At 45.7% G+C, this 24,301-nt stretch overlaps 1 protein-coding gene across 2 annotated transcripts in view; it reads left to right on the plus strand.

Moving 5' to 3' along the window:
• The window catches only part of RCAN1 (regulator of calcineurin 1), a 120,127-nt gene that overhangs the window by 88,562 nt on the left and 7,264 nt on the right, over positions 1-24,301 (plus strand). Inside the window, 2 exon segments of one of the 2 annotated variants that reach the window (NM_001034679.1) lie at positions 20,357-20,523; positions 23,713-23,886. In NM_001034679.1, coding sequence (NP_001029851.1) covers positions 20,437-20,523; positions 23,713-23,886 — 261 coding nt within the window. In that variant the 5' untranslated portion in view covers positions 20,357-20,436. 2 annotated transcript variants of the gene reach the window in all.

Here is a 24,301-nt window from a genome sequence, read left to right on the forward strand (position 1 = left end):
GAGAAGGGTGCAGAAGGATGAACTGGGGGAAGATGGAACCAGGGACAGAGGCAGGACAGGTGCCCCCACCTCTGTGTCCCTGTGCCAGGCCCTTTCCTGAGCCCTGGGGTGTGACTTTAACAGCCTCACAGCCACCCTAGGAGGTAGGCCCTGCTTTTATAGTTTTGGAAACTCAGGTCAACCTGGCCCTGCTTGCAGCCCCTCGGAAGATGATGTGTGGTCCTGCCTTCCCTGGCCCCACTTCCCTTAGGACTTTCCTTCTGTGGCTGTTTTATGGATAATAGCTCCAACTGCCCTGAACTGTTAGGTTGAAGGAGGAAAGGGAAGATTGCATGGCCCCCCTTGTCTGGTATTTGCAGAATGTCTAATGATCTGTCTGATGTTCCACCTGAAAAGGGCAAGTCTGGAACATTGTGTGTGTTTGTGTGTGTGTGCTTTTTAAAACTTTTTCAAATGCAGCAGAGGAGCAGAAAGACTCTTGGAATATATGCTAGGACAGCTGCAGCTGATGCTTACCACATCTGAAGTTGCCCAATCTCTGCTGGGTGGGCCCCTTGTGGACACCAGAGGTGCTCAAACTTGCGTGTGCATTCCAGTCACCTGGAGGGCTTGTTAAAACCCAGAGCTTCTGATTCAGTAAATATATTCTCCGCTGTGTAATGAAATACCACAAGTGGAATGGCTCAACTCAACACCCACTTATTAGCTGGGAGGTCTGGAGTCAGAAGTCAGGGTGTGTAGTCAAGAGTCGGGGTGTGGTGTGGCCAGTTTCTCTGCTCCAGGTCATGCAAGACTAGCATCAAGTCACGGGTGGGGCTGCCTTCCTCTTTGGAGGTCTGGGGAAGAATCTGCTTCTGCAGATGCTCAGATCCCCATTTCCTTCCAAGGCCACCCTCTCCTCTTGAGGCAACTTACATCCTGACCCCTTCCTCTGTCAAGCCAGTGACAAGGGATCTCTCTCACATGTCAAATCTCTGACTTCAGAAAGAGCCTGGTCTCTTCTAAGGGCTCAGCCTGGCTAATCGCCTTTTCACAAACTGTGTGGTGTGACACTGGAGAGGGAAATGGCAACCCACTCTGGTATTCTTGCCTGGAGAATCCCATGGACAGAGGAGCCCAACAGGCTACAGTCCATGGGGTTGCAAAGAGTCATAAGCCAGTCATGGGTAAAACCCATCGTGGCCATGGTCCTGGAGACAATGTTATGCCTGGCATGTCCACCGGGGAAGGGGGACAGTGGGCCATTTTAGAATTCTGTCTGGTACAGTAGGTGGGGCAAAACTGTGCACTTCTAACACATTCCCAGGCAAAGAGACGCTGCTCCTTTGAAAGTACATTGTGAGAGCTACTTACTTAGGCTAATTGTACCACCTTTGACTTTTGTAGTTGTTGTTCAGTCACTAAGTCATGTCTGACTCTGTGACCCCATGGGCTGTAGCACACCAGGCTCCCCTCTTCTTCACTGTCTCCCAGAGTTTGCTCAGACTCATGTCCATTGAGTCGGTGATGCCATCCAACCATCTTATCCTCTGCCACCTCCCTTCTCTTTTGGCCTTCAACCTTTCTCAGCATCAGGGTCTTTCCCAATGTGTGGGTTCTTTGCATCAGGTGGCCAAAGTAGTGGAGCTTCAGCTTCAGCATCAGTCCTTCCAGTGAATATTCAGGACCGATCTCCTTTAGGATGGACTGGTTGGATCTCCTTGCAGTCCAAAGGACTCTCAAGAGTCTTCTCCAGCACCACAATTCAAAAGCATCAATCCTTCAGCGCTCAGCTTTCTTTATAGTCCAACTCTCACATCCATACATGACCAATGGAGAAACCATTGCTTTGACTAGATGGACCTTTGTTGGCAAAGTAATGTCTCTGCTTTTAAATATGCTATCTAGGTTTGTCATAGTTTTCCTTCCAAAGAGCAAGTGTTTTTTAATTTTATGGAAGCAGTCACCTTTGACTTAGATTGTGCCTAAGTTACAGAAGAGAAAATTCAGTTTTACATCTAGAGGTAATGTTCAAAATTTATAGCAACTAGGACCTTGTGGGCACTGACCAGTCAGAAAAGATATCCACTAGTCAGGGCAGATGCTGTCAGTGTATAACCACTGTGGTCTTCCTGGGTGGCACCCACTGATGGAAGAATCCCAGCAAACGAGGGCTGGAGTCTGTGCTTATATCAGAGCTGGGACTTTGGCTACTCCACAAGCTAAGATTAAAGAGGAAATGTCCCAACAATGCTAAGACAGGAAAAGAGGAATCAAGAGATGTCTTACTGATTCCAAAATTGATTCATCTTCAGTTGATTCATCTTCTTTTCATTCTATGTACTCCATGTTCTATAATCTCCCTCAAGGTTAAAATCTGGATTTGTTTCCTATTTCTGCTGTAACAAACTACTACAGTTTTAGTGCCTGCAACCACACAGGTTTATTATCTTACAGTGCTGGAGGTCAAAACGCCAAAATCACTCAGTGGGCTAAAATTAGGAGTTGGTTTCCCTGCCTTTTTTCAAGTTCTAGAGTCGAAAGCATTGGTTCATAGGCTCACATCACTTCGACCTTCTTCCATCATCATATCAGGGTCCAACTCCAACCTTCCTGCCTCCTTCTTACTGTCCCCGGACAATCTCAAGGTCATCTCCCATGTCCTCAGTTTAGTCACACCTGCAAGGTCTTCTATTATCTGTAAGGTCCTGTGTTCAGAGTCCCAGGGATTAGGATGTGGATGTCTTTGAGAGGCCAGTCTTCAGCCTGCCTCTCTATGCAAGGCCCAGAGTTACGTGGATCACAACAGCAGACACTTTCCTAGAACTTCCTCTGCGCCAAGCCCTTTTTAGACGTTAGGTTATGACCGTCACAACTTATGAGGATGGTTCTGTTGTTATGATCCTTCTTTTACAGACAAAGAAACTGAAGCACATGGGAGTGAAGAACCTTGTCCAAGGTCACACAGCTGAGAAATGTCAATGCCAGGGCTCCAACCCAGACAGCCTGGCTCCAGAGTCCATGCTCTTTCCCACTCTGTTACATCCTTCCTGTCCATGGCCAGGTAAAAAGCGGCCACTTTATATAAATGACGAAAAACCAGAGTCACCTTCCCAATCTCAACCTCTAACCTAACCATCCATCCTCTGCCTCTCCCTCTGCCTGTGAAGGATCCTACTCTCAGTGGGAAAGCAGTCCATCGGTTCAGTCTTTCCTTCCCTGCCATCCAAGTCTAATCAATTACAGAGACCTGGCCATTTCCACACATCTCTGAAACATTCTTCCAGTTCCTATTTCTGGGAAACAAACCACCCCACAGTCAGCGGCTGAAAACAGCAGCAGTCATTTATTTTGCTCAGGATTCTGCAGTTCCGCCGAGGTGACTCTTCTCGCCTCCACATGGCGTCTGCTGGGTTTGCCTGGCTGGATGCCGGGGAAGCCACTCCAGATGCCACACTCACACAGTTGGCAAGTTGTGCCAGCTCTTGTTTGGTAGCTCAGCCAGGGCTTTGGGCCAGGGGCCTCAGTTCCTCTCCACGGGCTGCCTGGGCTTCCCGACAGCATGGTGACTGGTTTCCAAGAGAACAAGGCATGAGTGCATGGCCTTTTATGCTCTAGCCTCAGAAGTTATGTGATGCCATTTCCACCCTATCGCGTCTGTGGTTGGTGTTCATTCACTACGTCGTGTCCATCTCTTAGCGGACTGCAGCCTGCCAGGCTCCTCTGTCCATGGGATTCTCCAAGGCAGGAATACTGGAGCAGATTTCCATTCCCTTCTCCAGGGGATCTTCTTGACCCAGGGATCAAACCCAGATCTCCTTCTTTGCAGGCAGATTCTTTACCATCTGAGCCACTAGGGAAGCCCCTAGTGTCTGTTGAGACTCTCACAAAGGCTCACCCATGTTCAAGGCCAGAAGAGACGTAACTGTCCTCTTGGTGGGGGAATGACAAGGTTCTACAAGAGCATGTGGGAAGGAAGATTTGTGACAGCTCTCTTCAGAAAATTCCATCTGCCAAAAATGTCTTTATAGTAGCTCTCTGCATCCTCCCCACATTGATGGATACTGTATTCAAAAACCCCAGATTGGGTCTGTGAACTAACAGAAGATCTTGTCTAATAAGTTCATTTATTTTGATATTTTTACCAAAATATTAAAAATGTAGCCACATGTACTGCATGGTTGTTTTGTATTTTAGAAATAAATCAAACTAACAAAAGTAGGATTTCCCGAGAAATCCAGGACATCAGACTAATAAATACCAACACTTAACCAATGCCATGCCAAAATACAGGCATTCAAGTTTCTTCAAAATCACACTGTTTATGTCTTTAATAAAAAGCAACTCCTTTTTTGAGTTGGCATGATTGTGGATGAAGAAAATGTTAACTTTCCTAATACCTTTGATGCTTTCAAACTGTGGTGCTGGAGAAGATTTGAGAGTCCCTTGGACAGCAAGGAGAACAAACCAGTCCATCCTAAAGGAAATCAGCCCTGAATCTTCACAGGAGGGACTGATGCTGAAGGTGAAGCTCCAATACTTTGGCCACCTGATGCAAAGAGCTGACTCACTGGAAAAGACCCTGATGCTGGGAAAGATTGAGGGCTGGAGGAGAAGGGGACGACAGAGGATGAGATGGTTGGATGGCATCACCGACTCAACGGACATGAGTTTGAGCAAACTCCGGGAGACAGGGAAGGACAGGGAAGCCTGACGTTCTGTAGTCCATGGGGTCGCAGAGATTTGGACGCAACTGAGCCACTGAACAACAACAGTACCTTATATTCAGGTAGTAATGAGAAAATACAGGGCTATATCCTTTTCCTTCTCATTTAAAAATCTAACCCTATTTTTAAGGCCTTAACCCACAGGACTTTCCATAGCTGGGCTAATTGGGTATTGAGACAGGATCATCACTGATCCCTACCTCCACCTCCAATATCCTGAGCTTTCACTGCCCGCAACACAGATGGCTCATGTATATTATCTCATCACTAGAGTTGCAGTCTCATCTCACAGGCTATAATATTAAGCCCCTGTGATGGCAGGAACTGTGTCTTAGGCTTCTGAACCCCTCACAGAGTACTGTGTGTGTGTGTGTGCCTGTGTGTTGGTCGCTTAGTCGTGTCCGACTCTTTGAGACCCCATGGACTGTAGCCCACTAGGCTCCCCCGTCCCTGGGATTCTCCAGGCAAGAACACTGGAGTGGGTTGCCATTTCCTTCTCCAATGCGTGAAAGTGAAAAGGGAAAGTGAAGTCGTTCAGTCGTGTCCGACTCTTAGCGACTCCATGGACTGCAGCCTACCAGGCTCCTCTGTCCATGGGATTTCCCAGGTAAGAGTACTGGAGTGGGGTGCCATTGCTTTCTCCATAGTTTAGTGGAGGAAACCAACTAAAATGTGATTAAGTGAATTCCCTGGCAATCCAGCGGTTAGGACTCCAAGCTCTCACTGCCGAGGGCCTGGGGTTTGATCCCTGGTGAGGGAAATAAACTACCAGAAGCTGTGAGGTGCGGTCAAGGATATGTGATAAATACTAAACACTGGAGGTTCTCGGTGTTATGAGACTATGTGGTAGGTGTAATTTAACCCAGCCATGGAATCTGAGAAGGCTCAGAGCAGATCCTTAATAAATGGTGGTTGAACGATCAACAAATGAGGAGTTTTCTTCAAACAAGGAAATCTGTTCTTAATTCCAAACAGCCCACACAAGATGCTGCTCAGCGAAGATGCTTGAAAAATAATGTCTTATCTGCAGGTAGGGAAACACCTGCTGCTGCTAAGTCACTTCAGTCGTGTCCCACTCTGTGCGACCCCATAGATGGCAGCCCACCAGGCTCCCCCGTCCCTGGGATTCTCCAGACAAGAACACTGGAGTGGGTTGCCATTTCCTTCTCCAATGCGTGAAAGTGAAAAGTGAAAGTGAAGTCGCTCAGTCGTGCCCAACTCTTAGCGACCCCATGGATTGCAGCCTACCAGGCTCCTCCATCCATGGGATTTTCCAGGCAAGAGTACTGGAGTGGGTTGCCATTGCCTTCTCCAGGGAAACACCTAGCTCTGGGAAAACCCACCTGTCCAAGGAATTTTACGCTGTAACTGACTTGTTGCCTGGAATTTCCCTGTTAGTAATGCATTCACTTCTGACTGAGACTTTGATCTTCAGAAGTTGATGATTAAATCCAAATTCTCGGGCAGGTCTTATACATTAAACAGTTGTCATTGTGAACACAGTCACGGGGAAAGGTTTATTACGTAATTCCAGTCAAAGCTATGGTTTTTCCAGTAATCATGTATGGATGTGAGAGTTGGACTATAAAGAAAGCTGAGCACTGAAGAATTGATGCTTTTGAACTGTGGTGTTGGAGAAGACTCTTGAGGGTCCCTTAGACTGCAAGGAGATCCAACCAGTCATTCATAAAGGAAATCAGTCCTGAATATTCATTGGAAGGACTGATGTTGAAGCTGAAACTCCAGTACTTTGGCCACCTGATATGAAGAACTGACTCACTGGAAAATACCCTGATGCTGGGAGAGATTGAAGGTGGGAGGAAAAGGGGATGACAGAGCATGAGATGGTTGGATGGCATCACCGACTCAATGGACATGAGTCTGAGTAAGCTCCAGGAGTTGGTGATGGACAGGGAGACCTGGTGTGCTGTAGTCCATGGGGTCACAAACAGTCGGACATGACTGAGCAACTGAACTGAACTGAGTCTTGTTAGAAGGGAGATGCAGAAGGCAGGATTGTCTCAAGAAGAAAGGAAAAGATTGGATGTGATTCTGGAACAAAAGGACAGAGGGAAAAAAAAAAAACAAAAACGCAGCTGAGGAAGCAATAGGTGTGGAGACTTGGCACGGACAGGAAAGAGCTCTGTAGTTTTGCTCTGAGAAGACATTGCCCTGGGGGACATTTGAATGACCTGGATGGGAGATCTTTGCCCCACAATCAGATATTCTGTGCTGACCATACTGTGGAGCCTACAGAACGTGTGAGGTCTGCTCAGCCCAGCGACTCACACTGTGGAGCCAAATAGAATCACAAGACCCTGTTCTGGCCAGTGCATGGCCTTGATTCCGGGGAGACAGGCTCAGTCCACACACTTTGGACATTTCACCAGCTAAAGAGGGCTGGCTGGAGACCTTACCAAAGGTAAACCAAATGAACATTTTCTGGTGAAATCTGTTTGTTAAAGATATTTAGATTAGAAATGGGATTCTTCCCACAGTTGAAACTTCCAAATATTAATGAGGTAAAAACACAAGGCTTGGGAATAATGAAGTAAAGGTCATGACACCAGTGCATGCATGCATGCTCAGTCACTCAGTCGTGTCCAACTTTTTGTGACGCTGTGGACTGTAGCCCTCCAGGATCTTCTGTCCATGGGATTTTCCAGAAAATGGGTTGCCATATCCTCCTCCAGGGGATCTTTCCAACCCAGGGATTGAACCCGCATCTCCTGCATCTTCGGCATTGGCAGGTAGGTTCTTTACCACCGAGCCACCTAGGAAGTCCCAGGACACCAGACTGCTATGTTAAAAAAAATAAAAGTAGATTTCCTCTCTAACCTTCTGCCTTACTTAGTGTATCTGTTAACCATGGTCCTTGATCCAATATTGATATAGAACAGATAGTGGGGAGTGGGGGAAGAGAAAAGCCTTTTTTTGTTACAAAAATAATAAATGTGCATTGTAGAAATTCTAATAAGTCCGAAGAAGGAATAAAAGAAAGCACTGCAGTCTTTCTTTTCATCAAGATGAAGTCACAACAGTAAACACTGCTTTGAAAACTGGGTTTTTTCCCCCCTCTAAATAGCAAGTTGTGAACATCTTTTTTATGTCGTTAAATAGTTTTCACTTCCTTCCTGTGAGGTATGAGTGGCTCTGTAGTGTACTGCTGTGGCTGCTGCTAAGACACTTCAGTCGTGTCCGACTCTGTGTGACCCCATAGACTGCAGCCCACCAGGCTCCCCCGTCCCTGGGATTCTCCAGGCAAGAGTGCTGGAGTGGGCTGCCATTTCCTTCTCCAATGCATGAAAGTGAAAAGTGAAAGTGAAGTCACTCAGTCATGTCCAACTCTTTGCCACCCCGTGGACTGTAGCCTTCCGGGCTTCTCCATCCATGGGATTCTCCAGGCAGGAGTACTGGAGTGGGGTGCCATTGCCTTCTCCGGTAGTGTACTGATACAGCATATTTATTAGCTGGTTTCTGATCAAATGATTAGTTTGCTCTAGTGTGTTATTTGCATAAAGAACAGTGCAGAGAATGTATTTTCATCGAAATTTTTTCCCACAGCCCTGAGGATTTCATTAGGACACCTCCCGGGAGGGATTCAGGGTTTTGGTTGACCTTGTTTATACTCAAAGTTTAAACTGTTGGGTTTACCTGTGGCTTCCCAAGTGGCGCTAGGGGTAAAGAACCTGCCTGCTAATGCAGCAGAGATGCACACGAGATGAGGGTTCAATCCCCAGGTCCAGAAGATGCCCTAGAGGAGAGCAGGGCAGCCCACTCCAATATTCTTGCCTGAAAAATCCCATAGACAGGGGAGCCTGACAGGCTACAGTCTGTAGAGTTGCAAAGCACTGGACATGACTGAAGCGACTTAGTTCATACAGTTCACTACCATATCCTTCAGAAGTTCTTTACCTGGGGAGATGAGCTAATTATTTGGAGTGGACTCAGTAGTATTTTCATGGTGTCCAGTTTAAGTCAGTCATATTTATGAGAAATTTCCGGTGATTAACTTATGTGAAGTGTGAAAGTTGCTCAGTCATGTCCGACTCTTTGTGACCCTGTGGACTATACAGTCCATGGAATTCTCCAGGCCAGTACACTGGAGTTGCTAGCTTTTCCTTTCTCCAGGGGACCTTCCCAACCCAGGGATTGAACCAGAGTCTCCTGCATTGCAGGCAGATTCTTTACCAACTGAGCCACCAGGGAAGCCTGGTTTGTTGGTGGGTTGAGGGACACAGTTACACACCCAGATCCCTTCAGGAGTGATGGATTTGTCCCCGAGCTGCCCTTGTCAGTTGCCCCCTTTTGGGGCTGAGTTCAGCTGAGAGCCACCTCCCTAAGTCCCCTCCTTCTCAAGGTACCTCCCATCCCAGAGCTGACCAATGCAGAGGGTATCATGGCCCAGCCCTTCTGCTCCAGTGAGGGTCGTCCCATCTTCAGAACTCCCCACAGGGTCTGCAAGGCTTCCACTGGGACCACCTGGTAGCTCCACCCTCCCTCTGCCTAGCCTCTCTTTCTCCCCTGCCTTTCCCCTCCCCTCCCACCCCTCCCATCTCCTTCCTCTCCCTGGGTGTTGATCACCAAAGAAAGTGAAAGCGAAAGCCGCTCTGTACTATCTTACTCTTTGTGACCCCATGGACTATACATACAGTCCATGGAATTCTCCAGGCCAGAATACTGGAGTGGGTTGCCTCTCCCTTCTCCAGGGGATCTTCCCGACCCAGGGATCAAACCCAGGTCTCCCACATTGCAGGCGGATTCTTTACCAACTGAGCCACCAGGGAAGCCCAAGAATACTGGAGTGGGTAGTCTATCCCTTCTCCAGCGGATCTTCCCAACCCAGGAATCAAACCAGGGTCTCCGGATTCTTTACCAGCTGAGCTATCATACTCCCTAACAAACCTCCTGCACGATAACCTGTGTCTCAGAGTCCAGGAGCAGCCAGTGACTGTTGGGGTTTTGGTTGGTTGTCGGGGGGGTTGGTTACAGGAGCAGAAGTAGGGGCTCAGCCAACCCTGGCCACAGATCGCTGAGTGTTTCATGGAATTTCACCCCCACAAGGGGAGCGCTAGCAACACCACAGCCTCTGGGGCAGCTCACACTCAAGGATGAAGTCAGGCTCCCTCTTACTAAGAGTCCTTTTCACATAAGAAGATGGATCAAACTGTATCGGAGAATCTTACAAGACCACTTTAAAACACTGTCTTCTCAAAAGGATCTTTTGAAACGTATCTTTAAAAGCCTCACCCTGAGAATACCCGGATCTCAAGCTACCTCTAGATCATCTTTCTAACTCGTGTTGCCGAATATCGGTGGTAACCAAAACCTTCCGTCTCCATTCATCTATAAACCAGTTCTGCAGAAATCCATCAGTGCTGATTCTCAGCTGTGCCATGCACCTCCCTGGTATGTCCCAATCCTGTCTTCCCTAACAATTGCTAAAGAAACCAACTGTGGTTTGTAAACGTTTGCGCGGAATCTAGGTCATCTCCATACTAGCATCCCCACCATTCACTTGCATAAGAGTATAATTTCAGGAGTGAAGAGAACATACTGCAAATGCCCAGGGAGTCATGCCTAGAAATGCGATATGTGTCAGTAAAAAATAAAGAATTGCTGTATAAGGAGGAAGGGACGTGTTCTCACTGTGTATTATTTGGAGTAATTATTTGACATAGAACATTTTGAGCCTGGGGATGTGGACGGGTAGGCTGCTTTGTGTGTCCCTACCTCTCAGTGTCTGGCTCAAAGCAGGTGACTAATCTATTTTGATGACTTACTAAATTAAGCCAGAAGCCAAAAACTCATGCCTCTGGGGTCTGGAGCATGGAGCCGTTGGTATTTGAAGAGCAGGGGCTTTGCCACGGGTTTGGCCATTGCTGCATGAGTGTCTGGGCTCTGAATTGCCACATCTTCCTTTTTTTAAAAACAAAAATGTTGTTTTTTATTTTTTTAATACCAAAAACATTTTGTGTTGAGTATAGCCAATTGACAATGTTGTAATCGTTTCAGGTGAACAGTGAAGGGAATCAGACATACATATACATGTATCCATCTTTCTTTTTTTTTAATCCCCCCCCCAAAAAGAAATTATATATCTCTGTGAAAACTCCCAATTTTTTAATATTGGCAACTAATAGTTTTATTTTGGGGAAGGGCACTGCCAGTTCACAACCAGCAAACTAACCTGAAGGAGAAAAAGCAGCTCTTTTCAGATGCTCTGGTGTAGAGGGGTGTGCACATTTCAAGTCACTTGACATAAACACCCCAGCCTTCCTAATGAACAAGGTTGGCATGACTGTCCTTGTTTTTTCATGGTGACTGGCAATAACCAAGATGCGATGTCTTGTTTGTCCTGTGTTTATTGTTGTGAAGTCTGTTTCGAATCATTGTGATACCCACACGGAGGTGACAGGATAGACTTCCACAGGCGACTTATCGTCAGATTTTAAAATAATCCTCGATGATGAAAATGCGAAGTGTGAAAAGACAGCATGCTCTGTGGTCTCCTGGGTAACTTCCCAACAAAGTCGTGGAAATGGGGCCTGTGGGTGGTAATGGAAAGAGTAGATAAGAACACATAATGCTTTTCTCTTCTCCCTCACTTGGCAAAACATGATTTCTGAGCTGAGATCCTGAGATTTAAAACCAGGTGCGGATACAAGTTCTGCGAAGCCAAGTTATTGAAAACTGAGTTTTGTCTCTGTTGTTAAAGATTGACAGATTTCGGTCTGACCTCATTCCTTCCCCCTTAGTCTCTCTTGACCTTTGATTCAGCCAGTCAATCACCCAGTACTGATGGGGTGTCTGTGGGCCCGCAGACCTGTGCCAGGTACCCTGGGAGAACTTACCAGAACCAGAATAGGATCCGGGCCGGCCTTGAGGCAGCGTACTTACCAGCCAGAGTTTGAGCTGTGTCAGTTCTTCCAAGATGAGTGTGGAACATAGAATGAGACAAACAAGGCTTTTCCACCAGCATTCACACGACAGCGTCAAACTCATCATTTGAATGTAAAGGGATTTACTGGGTGGGAATGAAGTAGTCTAAGGTTGTAAAAGCCATTTGGAGCTGGAATGGAAAAAAAAAAAAAACCAGGTCCTGGGGACTGAAGAAGGCTTCCCGGGTGGCTCAGTGGTAAAGAATCCACCAGCAAATGCAGGAGATGCAAGTTTGATCCCTGGGTCAGGGAGATCCATCCCCTAGAGGAGGAAATAGCAACCCACTCCAGTATTCTTGCTGGGAAAACCCCTGGACAGAGGAGCCTGGCAGTCTGCATTCCAAGGGGTCACAAAAGAGTCGGACACAACTCAGCGACTGAGCACACACGCATGGTGACTGATGGACACAAGAGCAGCCTGTCGCCAGCCCACCCCTGCACAACTGTTCTGTCCAGGTTTCTGTCACCACGGGGTTGTGCCCTGGCTTGAGAACAGCCTCAAAGCAAAAGTGAAAATCAATCATTAAAGCAAGGTGTGTCTGGAAAGGAACAGACTAAAGAGAGCAAATAAGGAATGATTAGTTAGTGTGGCTTGGGCCCCAGTCATCTCCAAATAAACGCTACCTCCCTTAATCCAAGTCATCAAGTGTAGTTTAGATTTGCCTATGGCTATTTCTCCATCTCAAGAATTGCAAACAGTAAGTTTCCAAGAAATAACAGAGGGGTGGTTAATCTTCACGTCTTAATGCTAAGGAAAGATTGAGGTCATAAGGGAAAAAGTTAATGGGATTTCAAGTGCACATGGAATTTAACAAGCAAAATGAAATCTGGGATGAACTGTGACCTGTCTTTTAAGGTATAGGTTTGAACATGCTTCTCTCTACTTTTCCCCATCGGTTATTTTATTTTACTTTATGTCTTTCCTTTCTTTCTTTTTTTGGGGAAGGGGTGACTGCATGCTTTTCTTTATTTCCACATAAACTTTAACAGAGCATGATTGCTGTTTGGCTAAAACACACCTCTAGCATTTTCACCACTGCAGCCGTCACTTTTGGCTAAAAAGAATAAGAAGTTCTATGACATCCCAGAAATACAATTTATTTGTACACTATCTTATACTAATCTATGAAGAGCATCAAATGATATTTCAGGCTTTTCCAGTTTTTTCCCAAAGTATCAAAAATGACCAAAGCTGAAATTTAGTTTTAACACATTACTGACTGGGGGATTTTGGCAGAAACTAACACCTGTGGTGTGAACGCATCTCCAGTCAATAATGTGTTATTGTTTCTTCGTGTTGTCGTACAGATTCAGAAGATTAATGGTTATGAAACATGAAGATGATTTTCATTAAAGAGGGTTTTCTTGGCCCAGATTTAGAATTCATAGGTGTCATCCTCTGCAGAGGGAGGCGAGCACACCCTCTGGTCTAAGGGTTTCTGTCTGTGTGTGTGTGTGTCCTCGGTCACTCAGTCATGTCCGACTCTGTGTGACCCCATGGACTGTAGCCCTCAGGGCTCCTCTGTCCATGGGATTTCCCCAGCAAGACCACTGGAGCGGGGTGCCATTTCCTTCTCCAGGGGATCTTCCTGACTCAAGGATCAAACCCATGTTCCCATGTCTCCCGCATTGCAGGCTGATTCTTTACCCAGTGAGCCATAGAGTAAGTTCTCTTGCCTAAGGGGTTCTGGTTAGAGCCTTCCAAGTCCATCACAAAAACGGCTATCAGTATCAGCTCTGTCTTACATTTCCTTTCTCGCAAAGGCCCCTCGCTGTGGCCAAGCAGATCTTACCAGTCACAAAGCAATTCCATGAGCAATAAATTTCTGAGCCGCATCTGGCTCCTCCCCCCTCCCCTACCCATCCCCCCCATTACCCCTCAGAGATAACAAAAATGGAAAGAAGAGAAGTTTTTGTTCTCTTTTTCACATGTGATCATCACAAAAAAAGCAGGTTGGGAATTTAACCACACTACGGGGAGACAATAGGTCTCCAAACATTTTTGATCATGAACCTTGTAGATAAAAGATTTTTTTTTTGATAAAAATTTTTGAGTGCAACTGCCAGTAAAAGCATTTAATTTGTAAATTCTAGACAAATTCTACTCTACACTGTATACCTTAACAAAACACACCCTAAAAACTGACATTTTAAAAAAGACAAGTGAACATCTATTAAATTGTTCACTTTCCACCCAAATGCCAAAGGTTGGTGAGACCCTGTCTGTAGACCCCTAAGGAGAGTCACATGCCTCTGGGAGTGTCTATGCAGGGGCCTCAGTCTAGAGCTGGTGGTGAGCTGGTGGTGCAGCCCCTAGCCCAGACACCTACGAGCCACTAAGCTGCAAGGAGGGAGGAAGAGCACCCCAGAATGTGAGCGACACCCACTGAGCAAATGTGTGCCTTTACCACCTCCTGCAGTGAAAAGGAATGGCATGGTCTTTGTTTAAACCAAAGACACGGGACACCCTCCAGTTAGGAACACAGATGGCTGTGGCTTTTTGATGGCTGGTGGATGCTTGTGTCAGATGGACCATCCCTGGTGAAGTCTTGTAGGGCTGCCAGGTAAGAATATAACTAGGGTATCAGGCTGACTGCATGGGGTGCCTGTTGTGGGGCAGGGGCATCACCAGGATTAAAGGTGGGAGAGAACATGAGCCCTGGAGGGGCACCTCCTAGAGAAGGGGTGTTCAATGATGGGCTTTGAAGGATAAATAGGAATTGGTAGGCAGAGAAGAGACGAGGGAGGAGCTCACTGAGGGACCCGAGGAAAGCAGGCAAAGCTGAGGGCTGCCTAGAGGAGTCATGAGCTCCGCAATCAGAGAAGTCCTCGTGCCTTAGGGGCAACTTTGCCCCCCAGCCTACATTTTCTGAACCCAGACACTGGAGTGGTTTTGTGGCATGGAAGTCCCTTCATGCCTCTCCTCTGCTCAAATCCTTCTGATATCACCATGCAAGCCAGAGACCTTCCAGTGGCTAAATTCTCACGTGGCCTCACTCCCAACCACTTTGTCCACATTCCTCCTCTGTGGCCCACCCTGAGGCTCCTGCTGGGTCTGGGATGTGTCAGGGGACTTTGTGCCTTCTGTTCCCTCAGCCTGGAATACTGCTCCAAGCATTCCACCACTTCACTCCACTACTTCCTTTAAGTCTTGATGTACCCACCTGCCATCTTCTCAGGAATGCCTTTCCTGGGGAGTCTGTCTGTTTTCTCTTTCTTCCTTCCTTCCTTCCTTCCTTCCATCCTCCCCACTTCTTTCACACTCCTCACTTTCTTTCTCCCTTTCTCAACTTTAATTATTCCTCTTACCACTATCAAAACACACTATGTATTTTACCCCTTTATCTCATTTCTTTCTCTTTTTTTTCATCTAGAATATAAGCTTCATGAGGGGAGAGAGTTTTGTCTGTCTTCACCTTTGAACCCCCAGTACCTGGAACTGTGCTTGGATAAAATATTGGTAGATGGAACAGATGAATACCAAGCGAAAATCTTACCTTTAACCTACAGAGCAACAGGAAGTCACTGAAATCGCTATAGTCTTAGTAGGAGAGGAATGTGAACAAGCTCAGCTTCGGGAAGTTTTTTGTTGTGGGAATTACACACTATCTGGGAGTAGTAAGAAATTGGCCACAGCGAGGCCAGTTAGAAAGCTACCGAGGTTGAGGAGGGCTGCCTGAAGCGGGGTGCAGGAGGGCCAAATTGGGGCAGGGGGTGGTCCAGAAAACCTAGAGAAATCTCCCCTGGCCAGCAGGGCACCTAGGAGAGGAAGCCATGCAAGATGCCAGAGACTTAGAGAACGTAGATGGGGAAATACCAAGGGGCAAGGCTGCAGTGCAGGAGTGGTTCCATGGAACAAGCAGGGACTCCGCTGTCAGAGGATCAGGGCGAGTCCTGACTCTCCCCAGCACAGTGAGCCCCTCTGAACCTCAGGATCATTATGGATGAGACAGGAGCTAGAAGCTCAACACATCAACCACTGATAGTGTTTTGGGCACTGTCCTGGGCTCTCTGCCTATGTCACACGGTTCAGTCTTCACAGCCACTTGGAGTTTGACATGAACCTGGTTGACAAGGTGAGCACAAGAACGTCCCTTCGGTGAATAACACCTCTTAGACTGGGGAGTGATTAAGATGAGTCAGCGGCCACTGTGCTTTTCTTTTGCCCAATAACTTAAGTTGGGGGAACCATGCTTCACAGCATAGTCAGAAGGACTGTGAATATTAAACAGTGAACTAGTCCATTATCTCAGAAGCTGAAGGTGCCACTAAAATGTGAGTTTCCTTGCCATTCAAGATATACACTCTGATATCTTTGATCTCAGTTGGGTGTGTCATTTTCTCTCCCAGGAGATCTTTGGCAAATGTCTTCATCCTCTGCTCTGCTCTGCTTTGTGAAACACAGTCAGAACTCAGTTTTTCTCTCTGGTCATCCCGTGGAAGGCTTCGCAGGTGGTACATTCTTGGCGTGGTTGTGAACCCCTTGGGGTGTGTAACAGGTGTGATGAGGTCATTTTCACTCGGCTTTAGGCGTGCTGTAATGGGAATGATGAATTTCAACATAAACCTCATTTTTTTCCTCGCTGAAAATAGAAACTTCTTAATGAAAATATGTTCTGACTGCTTGGAGCCAGAAATGCAGGTTGAAGAGCTTCATTTCAAATTTTGAACAGTATGAATGGAAGAAATGCAAACCATCTAAAGCGTTCAGTAGACAAAAGCATTTCATTGTGCTTCTCTAACTTCTGGTTGCAGTTTTACTATTTTAAGTGCAATTTTTAGCATGCTTTTCAAGAGTTTTAATGAGACATTTCAGTGGGCACTGTTTACTTCAAATCACTTACATCCAACTTGAAAATAAGAATTAAGAAGGTAGTTGAGTTTCCAACCACAAGAAATATACAAATACCATGTGTATTAGTCACTCATGTCCAACGCTTTGCAACCCCATGGACTGTAGCCTCTGTCCATGGAATTGTCCAGGCAAGAATACTGGAGTCGGTTGCCATTCCCTTCTCCAGGGGATCTTCCCAACCCAAGGATCAAACCCAGGTCTCCTGTGTTGCAGGCAGATTCTTTATTATCTGAACCAACAGGGAGCTCATACAAATATCATAGGACATTTAGAAATGCAAGTTTGTGTGTAACAGACATACAGTCCAAGATGGGCATTCCTAACAAGAACTTTCAGGTGAGCAAATGAAGTGCCAGCCGGGGCTTCAGAACAGCACGCGGGTACATGCTCTGTACCTCTCATACCATGGGGCACTTCTGCTACTGGACTCTAGGTGGCTTCTCTCCTGGGTCAGGGCTCAGGGACACTTTGTGACCCCGTGATTTTTGCCAGCATCCAGTCTAGCCTTCCTACAGTCAGTGCCACTTTGAGCCCCTTTCCCTGATCTAGGAATGGAAGCACTCAAGTTCCCTAAATATGATTCAGATGGAAGTGAAAGTGTTGGTCGTTCAGTCATGCGTGTCCAACTCTTTTCTACCTCATGGACTATATGCAGCCTGCCAGGCTCCTCTGTCCATGGAATTCTCCAGGCAAGAATCCTGGAGTGGGTCGTCATTCCTTTCTCCAGGGGATCTTCCCCACCCAGGGATCAAACCTGGGTCTCCTGCATTGCAGGCAGATTCTTTCTTTACTGTCTGAAATTCAGATGGAGCTCACTATCAATTCAAAGGCAGGTACAGAATGGCATGTGTTAAGAGGCTTTAGGGACGGCCTAATGATAAATCTATCACTTAGCACTGATTTCTTTGAGCAAAGACAGTTACCATCTTCAAATACCTCACAAGAACTTTTTTTTTCCATCCATATAATGAAACCATGGACTTCCCCCACTCCCCACCCCCATAGCTCAGAGGGTAAGGAATTTTTCCCTGCAATGCAGGAGACACTGGAGATGTGGGTTCAATCCCAGGGTGGGGAAGATCCCTTGGAGGAGGGCATGGCCACCCACTCCAGTATTCTTGCCTGAAAAATCCCATTGACAAAGGAGCCTGGCGGGGCTACAATTCAAAAGGCTGCAAAGGGTCAGACACCCCTGAGCACGCATGCCGTGAAACCACAGTTATAAATTTGAGTGAGTTCAGTGCTGTTGTCTCAGATGAACAGAAACGTTCCAGGTTTGCCCACACAATTGAGCTGGAGCTTCATGTCATGACTTTTAATAGGACGGGGAGGCTAGTGAGAAGGAGATGGAGAAATGAACCTCTTCTTTCTCCTCTGATCCCCCTGTAGCTCTTGTTCACCGAGGCAGACTCCAGGAGAGAGAGGAGAGGAAGGACAGGCGCACTGGGAGAGTAGAGTGCACCTGTGTCTTCTACCTCCTTGTCCCTTTTCCCCGTTGCCTCCCTCCACCAACGCCTCCCATACCCACGCTGCCACCAAAGCCTTCATGTGCCCCCAGGCCCCCCTGCGGCCTCTGCGCTGAAAATGCAGCCAGTCCAAGTGCACGGCCCCTGGAACCAAGCGCCACCCAATGTGGCCCTGTCCTCTTGGTGTTTGATGCATCCCATAAAGAACCTGCCTGCTAATGCAGGAGACACAGGAGACACAGATTTGATCCCTGGGTTAGGAAGATCCCCTGGAGGAAGAGATGGCAACCCACTCCAGTATTCTTGCCTGGAAAATCCCATGGACAGAGAAGCCTGGTGGGCTATAGTCCATGGGGTGGCAAAGAGTTGGACACAACTGAGCAGACACACACACACACACACACACACACACAATTTTACAGCATTCAAAACATTTCTAGATCTTTTGCATTTAAATCTCCTGGGTTGGGAGTTACAGGTAATTTGGCAAAGCAAACACCATAACTAGTCTCTTACATAACCCTACAACTGGCAGCAGGGAACCACGCATGGAGATTAAGCAACCCTCACTCATCCAGGAAGACTTTGCGTTTCCTTTTATGGAGGAATAAATACTCAGCTTGCTCTTTCCTGTTGCATATATTCTTTTCATTATTGGCTGACTTTAATGAATCTTTGAAGTTAATTTTTACATGTGAACAACAGGATTCCACTTAACTTTTGGAAGCTTAAGAGGTGTCCACGTGTGCCTCTAGACTAGAGAATGTTTTTCATAAATAACATGACTGCGTTTAGGTGATAATGAAATTGGAGAGAGTGGGAAGAACCTAGCACTCAGACCGCCATAGGGACCTAAACTGACAAAGTACTTGGAGTTCAAAGAGTTGCAGCATTTTAATGGGAGTAAGGGCTTCCCTGGTGGCTCAGCGGTAAAGAATTGGCCTGTCAATGTAGGAGACTCGGGTTTGGTCCCTGGGTCAGGAAGATTCCCCTGGAGAAACAACTGGCACCCCACTCCAGTATTCTTCCCTGGGAAATCCCATGGACAGAAGAGCCTGGTGGGCTACAGTTCATGAGGTTGCAAAGAGTTGGACACAACTTAGTGAGTAAACAACAATAACATTTAAGAGAGACAAGCAACAAGGACCTGCTGTATAGCACAGCGAACTATAGTCAATATCCTGTAATAACTGATATGAGAAAAGAACCTGAAGAGGAATAGATACACATACACGTATAACTGAGTCACTTTGCTATACACCCGAAACTTACACAACAGTGTAAACCAACTGTACTTCAATTAAAAAAATAATAGTAAAATGAAAACTTGGGGGAAGTTGCAGCCTTTTCAAAAAACTGGTACCCTGCTATTCCAGTGTGCTTCTAGACCAGACCTCTTACCTGCAAAAAGGCCAACTGAACTAGCTTTTCAATTGTGCTATCCATTCTTTCTATTTCTTCATCCTTTCCTATTTAAAACAAAACCAAAAACAGCCTCTGAGTCTCCAAGCAGACAGCCTCTTAATGTTTTCTTTCTCAGCTTCAGAGGTTCAGATTACTCTAAAATGTTTTCGTATCTTTTTTCCGAATTCAGTAGGCGTTAGGAAATGATCAAAGAGCTACCTATTCCTAGTTGTCCAATTACAAAGTTTTCCAACGAAAATCCTAGGACCGCTTCCCACATTCTCACTATGCAATACTAGTGAGAATTAGGACATTGATCCAATAAAGTTTCATCAGAAAAAAAAAGGGGGGGTGGGGACGGGGCACATTTCGTAACGAATTCTACTTTTTTTCTTAAAAAAACAGAGGTCATTGACCAAGACAGATTTCCAAATGTTTTCTCTAATATCCCAGTATATGAAACTTTGATTTAAGTGTTCAGGAAATTACAGGGATCAAACCATTCCCCAAGATTTCGGTTTCCAGGTTTCTCCAAGCCTTGAAAGTTCCCTGCAGGCTAATTACTATTTACTGCTGTACCCCTTCCTGCTTCTGTCTGTAACATTTTCCATCCTAAGAAGGGTCGTCCCATTCAGCGGCGGAGCCTGGTGACTGAGTGGCTGAATGGAATTACTACCAGTGGAAACTATGCTGCAAGAGGGAGAGATAAAACAGCTGCAAAGCAAACCTCGGCCGTTTTTTCCATCCTCCCCAAGCGAAGTTAATTAGCATAGGGAAAATGACTAAGGTGTTTACGTCACCTCTTTCCAGTAGAAACTTACACTCTGTCCCTGTCCGCCTGCAAGTCAAGCAGGGCTTGACTCAGGAATTTGGTGTCCAAACAGGATGCCCTGGAAGCAGTGCTTTTTTTTACCCCGGGGTTGGGGCAGGGGCGGGGGGAGCCAGACCTCATTGCTTTATAAGCGCCAGCTCGAGAAAGAACCTGACAGCTTCTGGTAAAGGAACTCCATCCACTTGGGGCTCGACTGCGGGAGTCGCTGTAGCTCTCACTGTAAGAAAGCAAGATGCACTTTAGAAATTTTAACTACAGTTTTAGCTCCCTGATTGCCTGTGTGGCAAACAGTGAGATCTTCAGCGAAAGTGAAACCAGGGTAAGGCTTCTGATATAATGTAATTTTTTTTTTTTTTTTAGAGAGTTTTCAAAGCATGATGTTATTTGGTACTATTAGCTGAGATAGTTGGTGGGGATGTGTGGTTCTCTGCGGGTTTGGGGGGTTTTTGAAATGCATCCAGAATGCTTTGAGCCTTCAGAATCAAAAGGTATTGCCTGAGGAATTACCTCTGAAAGAATTTTTTAAAGCTCAGTATTTAAAAATGTCTCTGTCTCTTGGCCAATTAGTAAGGCAGGGTTCAGCATGGTGTTTGTTTGTTTGTTTCATTCTGTATAGATTGTAAGTAAACTTTTGGAGGGAGGACTTTTCTTACAGTGCACAGAATGTTTCACTTTGACATCTCGAGTTCAGGATACTTTGATTGTATCTTAGGAAATCACTATTGTAGAGATATTTGAATGTTTGAAGTAATTATAAGGGCCTATCTTCAACTTTGTAGGTTTTTCCAGGTGGAGAAAATGCACCCATAGCAAATAATAAATAGATAGATAAGTTAAATATCCTACCTCCTGGAAAGCAGCTGTCATCAATGGTTATTAATATAACTAGTGATTTTAACTACCATGCTTTACTTCTTCATTTGATTAAAATGCCAAGATTTCCATCAGTAGCTATGAAGCTATCTAACTGATCTCTAAAACAAGACTGTATATGAATGAATTCTGTGTGTTCTCTTTAGGGGGCAGTGATCATGTTATATTCTTATGCCTAAAGCTATACTGAGTCTTGGGAAGTTTTCTTTCTTTCTTTTTTTTAAATCAAATTTAACTCCCTAATCATGTAGTCTGCTTACAAGCCAGAATCGTAGTTTTTTAACTAGATATTAGAGAATAGTCTATGTGTACGTGGGTGCTTGTTAAGTTGCTTCAGTCTTGTCCAACTCTTTGCAACCCTATGGACTGTATGTAGCCTGCCAGGCTCCTCTGTCCATGGGATTCTCCCGGCAACAATACTGGAGTGGGTTGCCATGCCCTCCTCCAGGGGAACTTCCCGACCCAGGGATCAAACCAACGTCTCTTAAGTCTCCTGCATTGGCAGATGGGTTCTTTATCACTAGCACACCTGGGAAGCCCAATCTATGTGTAAACGTTCTACAAAATCTATGTATTTAATATTAGCCTTATGTGAGTAAAATCACTTTTTACTCATTTCAGTAGAGATGCCACCCAACAACTGGAATAACAAATAAGATTATTTTATAAAAGAACGGTAGGAGAGCAATACGAAATTAACAAGGTAGTGTGGGTTCTCTTGCACTCTGGTCCTCAGCCCTGACTTGCCGTCTAAAAATATCCATCAAAGTCATATCTCTTAAGTTATGAATCATAACTCGAAACAGTTGGTCACAATGCCTACGGATGAGGTCGTGTGAAATTCCAAATCCGCACAGACACCCTCACGCCCCGGACTTACCCGTGCTCCGCAGAGGGGCAGAGACCAACCAAGTCACTGCACGGCCAGATAAACTCGAAGCTGGACCATCTGCTGCGCATTCGCTGTCCTTCTGTTTCTCTGCGACACCTCTCGTGGGAAAGTCACAGGCTTTTACATCAACTAAAGAAAAGCCAAGGAACTGGAAGAGAGAAACTCTGTGAGCTCTTCCCACTCACCTGGTAGAGATGCCAGCCAGGAGGGAAGGCAGGCCCTGACCAACCATGCATCCATCCGGAGGACCATCCCCTCCTCCACTCCCTAGCACCAAAAAGTCTCAGGGACGTTCTCCTCTTCTGCTGGAATCCTCTCTCCACTTTGCAGAAACAGCATGCTCTCTATAGATTTCCAGGGTCCTTCCAGGCCTCCTCATCTCGCCAGTCACCTGGGTAGAGGACACGCTGTCTGCCCCAGCCCCACTCTCAGCCAACCCCATCGGCCTCTCACCATCCCCAGAGTTTAGTCTGCAAAAAAGATTCAGAAATCTGGTAACTGACAGCTCCTGCACAATCTTCCTACAAATTTCAAGACTGTCCATCAACACCTTCCCCTCTGGTTGGAAAAGATGGCAGTGGTCTCCCAGTTCCCCAAAACCACACCCCATTCAGGACCCAACCCTGTGGTGGTGGTGGTGGGGGTTGCTTCTGCAGAACTTTTCCCAGGATCTGATGAAACATTCTCCTGAATCTAGGCTTTTAATCATTGAACTCAGGCATTTCAGTTCTAAGATCTCATGCTGCTTCACAATGTTCACTAGTTCTTAAACACTCGAGCTAAATGCATACGTGTATTAAAGCCAGTGTATAGAAACAGGTTCTTTGACAGTACATTCATTTTTAAAAACCAGTATTATTTTAGAGAGTTAAAAAATGACAGACTGAGAAAATACTACTGGGAATTTTTTTTTTTTAACTGCTTCCTTTATGGTAAGAAATGCAAGGCCTTTTTATACAGAGTGAAGTAAGTCAGAAAGAGAAAGACAAATATCATATATTAACGCATATGTATAAAATCTAGAAAAATAGTACTGACGATCCGATTTGCAGGGCAGTAAAGGAGACACAGACATAAAGAACAGACTTGTGGACATAGTGGGGGAAGAAGAGGATGTGATGATTTGAGGGAACAGCATTGAAACCTATACATTACCATATGTAAACTAGATAGCCAGTGGGAGGTTGATGTAAGGCACAGGGAGCCCACAGTCAGTGCTCTGTGACAACCTAGAGGGGTGGGATGGGGAGGAAGGTGGGAGGAGCTTCAAGAAGGAAGGAACATATTTACGGCCAATTCATGTTGATGTATGGCAAAAAACATCGCATATTGTTAAGTAATTATCCTCTAATTTAAAAAAAAAAAAAAACAACATAAAAAAAGGCAAACAACCATAGGTAAAATGTACCTTTACCACCCATAGGGCAGAAAAAAAAATAAGAAATGCAAGCCTTTTAAAATTAACTTTATTGTTTCCCAATTCAATTAAAAAAAATTTTTTTTTCAAACTAGCTCCAGTGTTTGAAAGCCCTAAGTAATATTTGATGGACAGGGCATTGTCCTAAGCGGAGTGGTGGGACTGAAGTTCGCTGGATTGGGGAGGATCATGGAACAATAAGATCTGAAGTTGGAAGTTCTTGAAACAATGAATGATTCAGTTTCTCCATAAGAATAGTAATGAAGCCATCCAGTCAAAGGTCCTGTGCAGGTAGATTCCAATTCCTTTCATTTTTTATTTTTCAGGCCAAATTTGAATCCCTCTTTAGGACTTATGACAAAGATATCACCTTTCAGTATTTTAAAAGCTTCAAACGGGTCAGAATAAACTTCAGCAACCCCTTATCTGCAGCAGATGCCAGACTCCAGCTACATAAGACTGAATTTCTTGGAAAGGAAATGAAATTATATTTTGCTCAGGTGAGTGGATTTCACTGATACCCACACTTCCCCCTTCTCCCTCTCACCCTTAAAGTGAAAGAAAGTGAAGTCGCTCAGTTGTGTCTGACTCTTTGCAACCCCGTGGACTTTAGCCTACCAGGTTCCTCCATCCATGGGATTTTCCAGGGAAGAATACTGGAGTTGGTTGCCATTTCCTTCTCCAGAAGATCTTCCTGACCCAGGGATCAAACCCAAGTCTCCCGCATTGCAGGCAGACGCTTTACCATCTGAGCCACCAGCTTTCCCATAAAACAGAGTATATATCCATTGTTGTTGTTACCGTCACTAAGTTGTGTCCGACTCTTTTGTGACCCCATGGACTGTAGCCCACCAGGCTCCTCTGTCCATGGGATTTCCCAGGCAAGAATCCTGGAGTGGGTTGCCATTTCTTTTT

The sequence above is a fragment of the Bos taurus genome, chromosome 1 (genome assembly GCF_002263795.3).
Source record: "Bos taurus isolate L1 Dominette 01449 registration number 42190680 breed Hereford chromosome 1, ARS-UCD2.0, whole genome shotgun sequence".
Lineage (NCBI taxonomy): Eukaryota > Metazoa > Chordata > Mammalia > Artiodactyla > Bovidae > Bos > Bos taurus.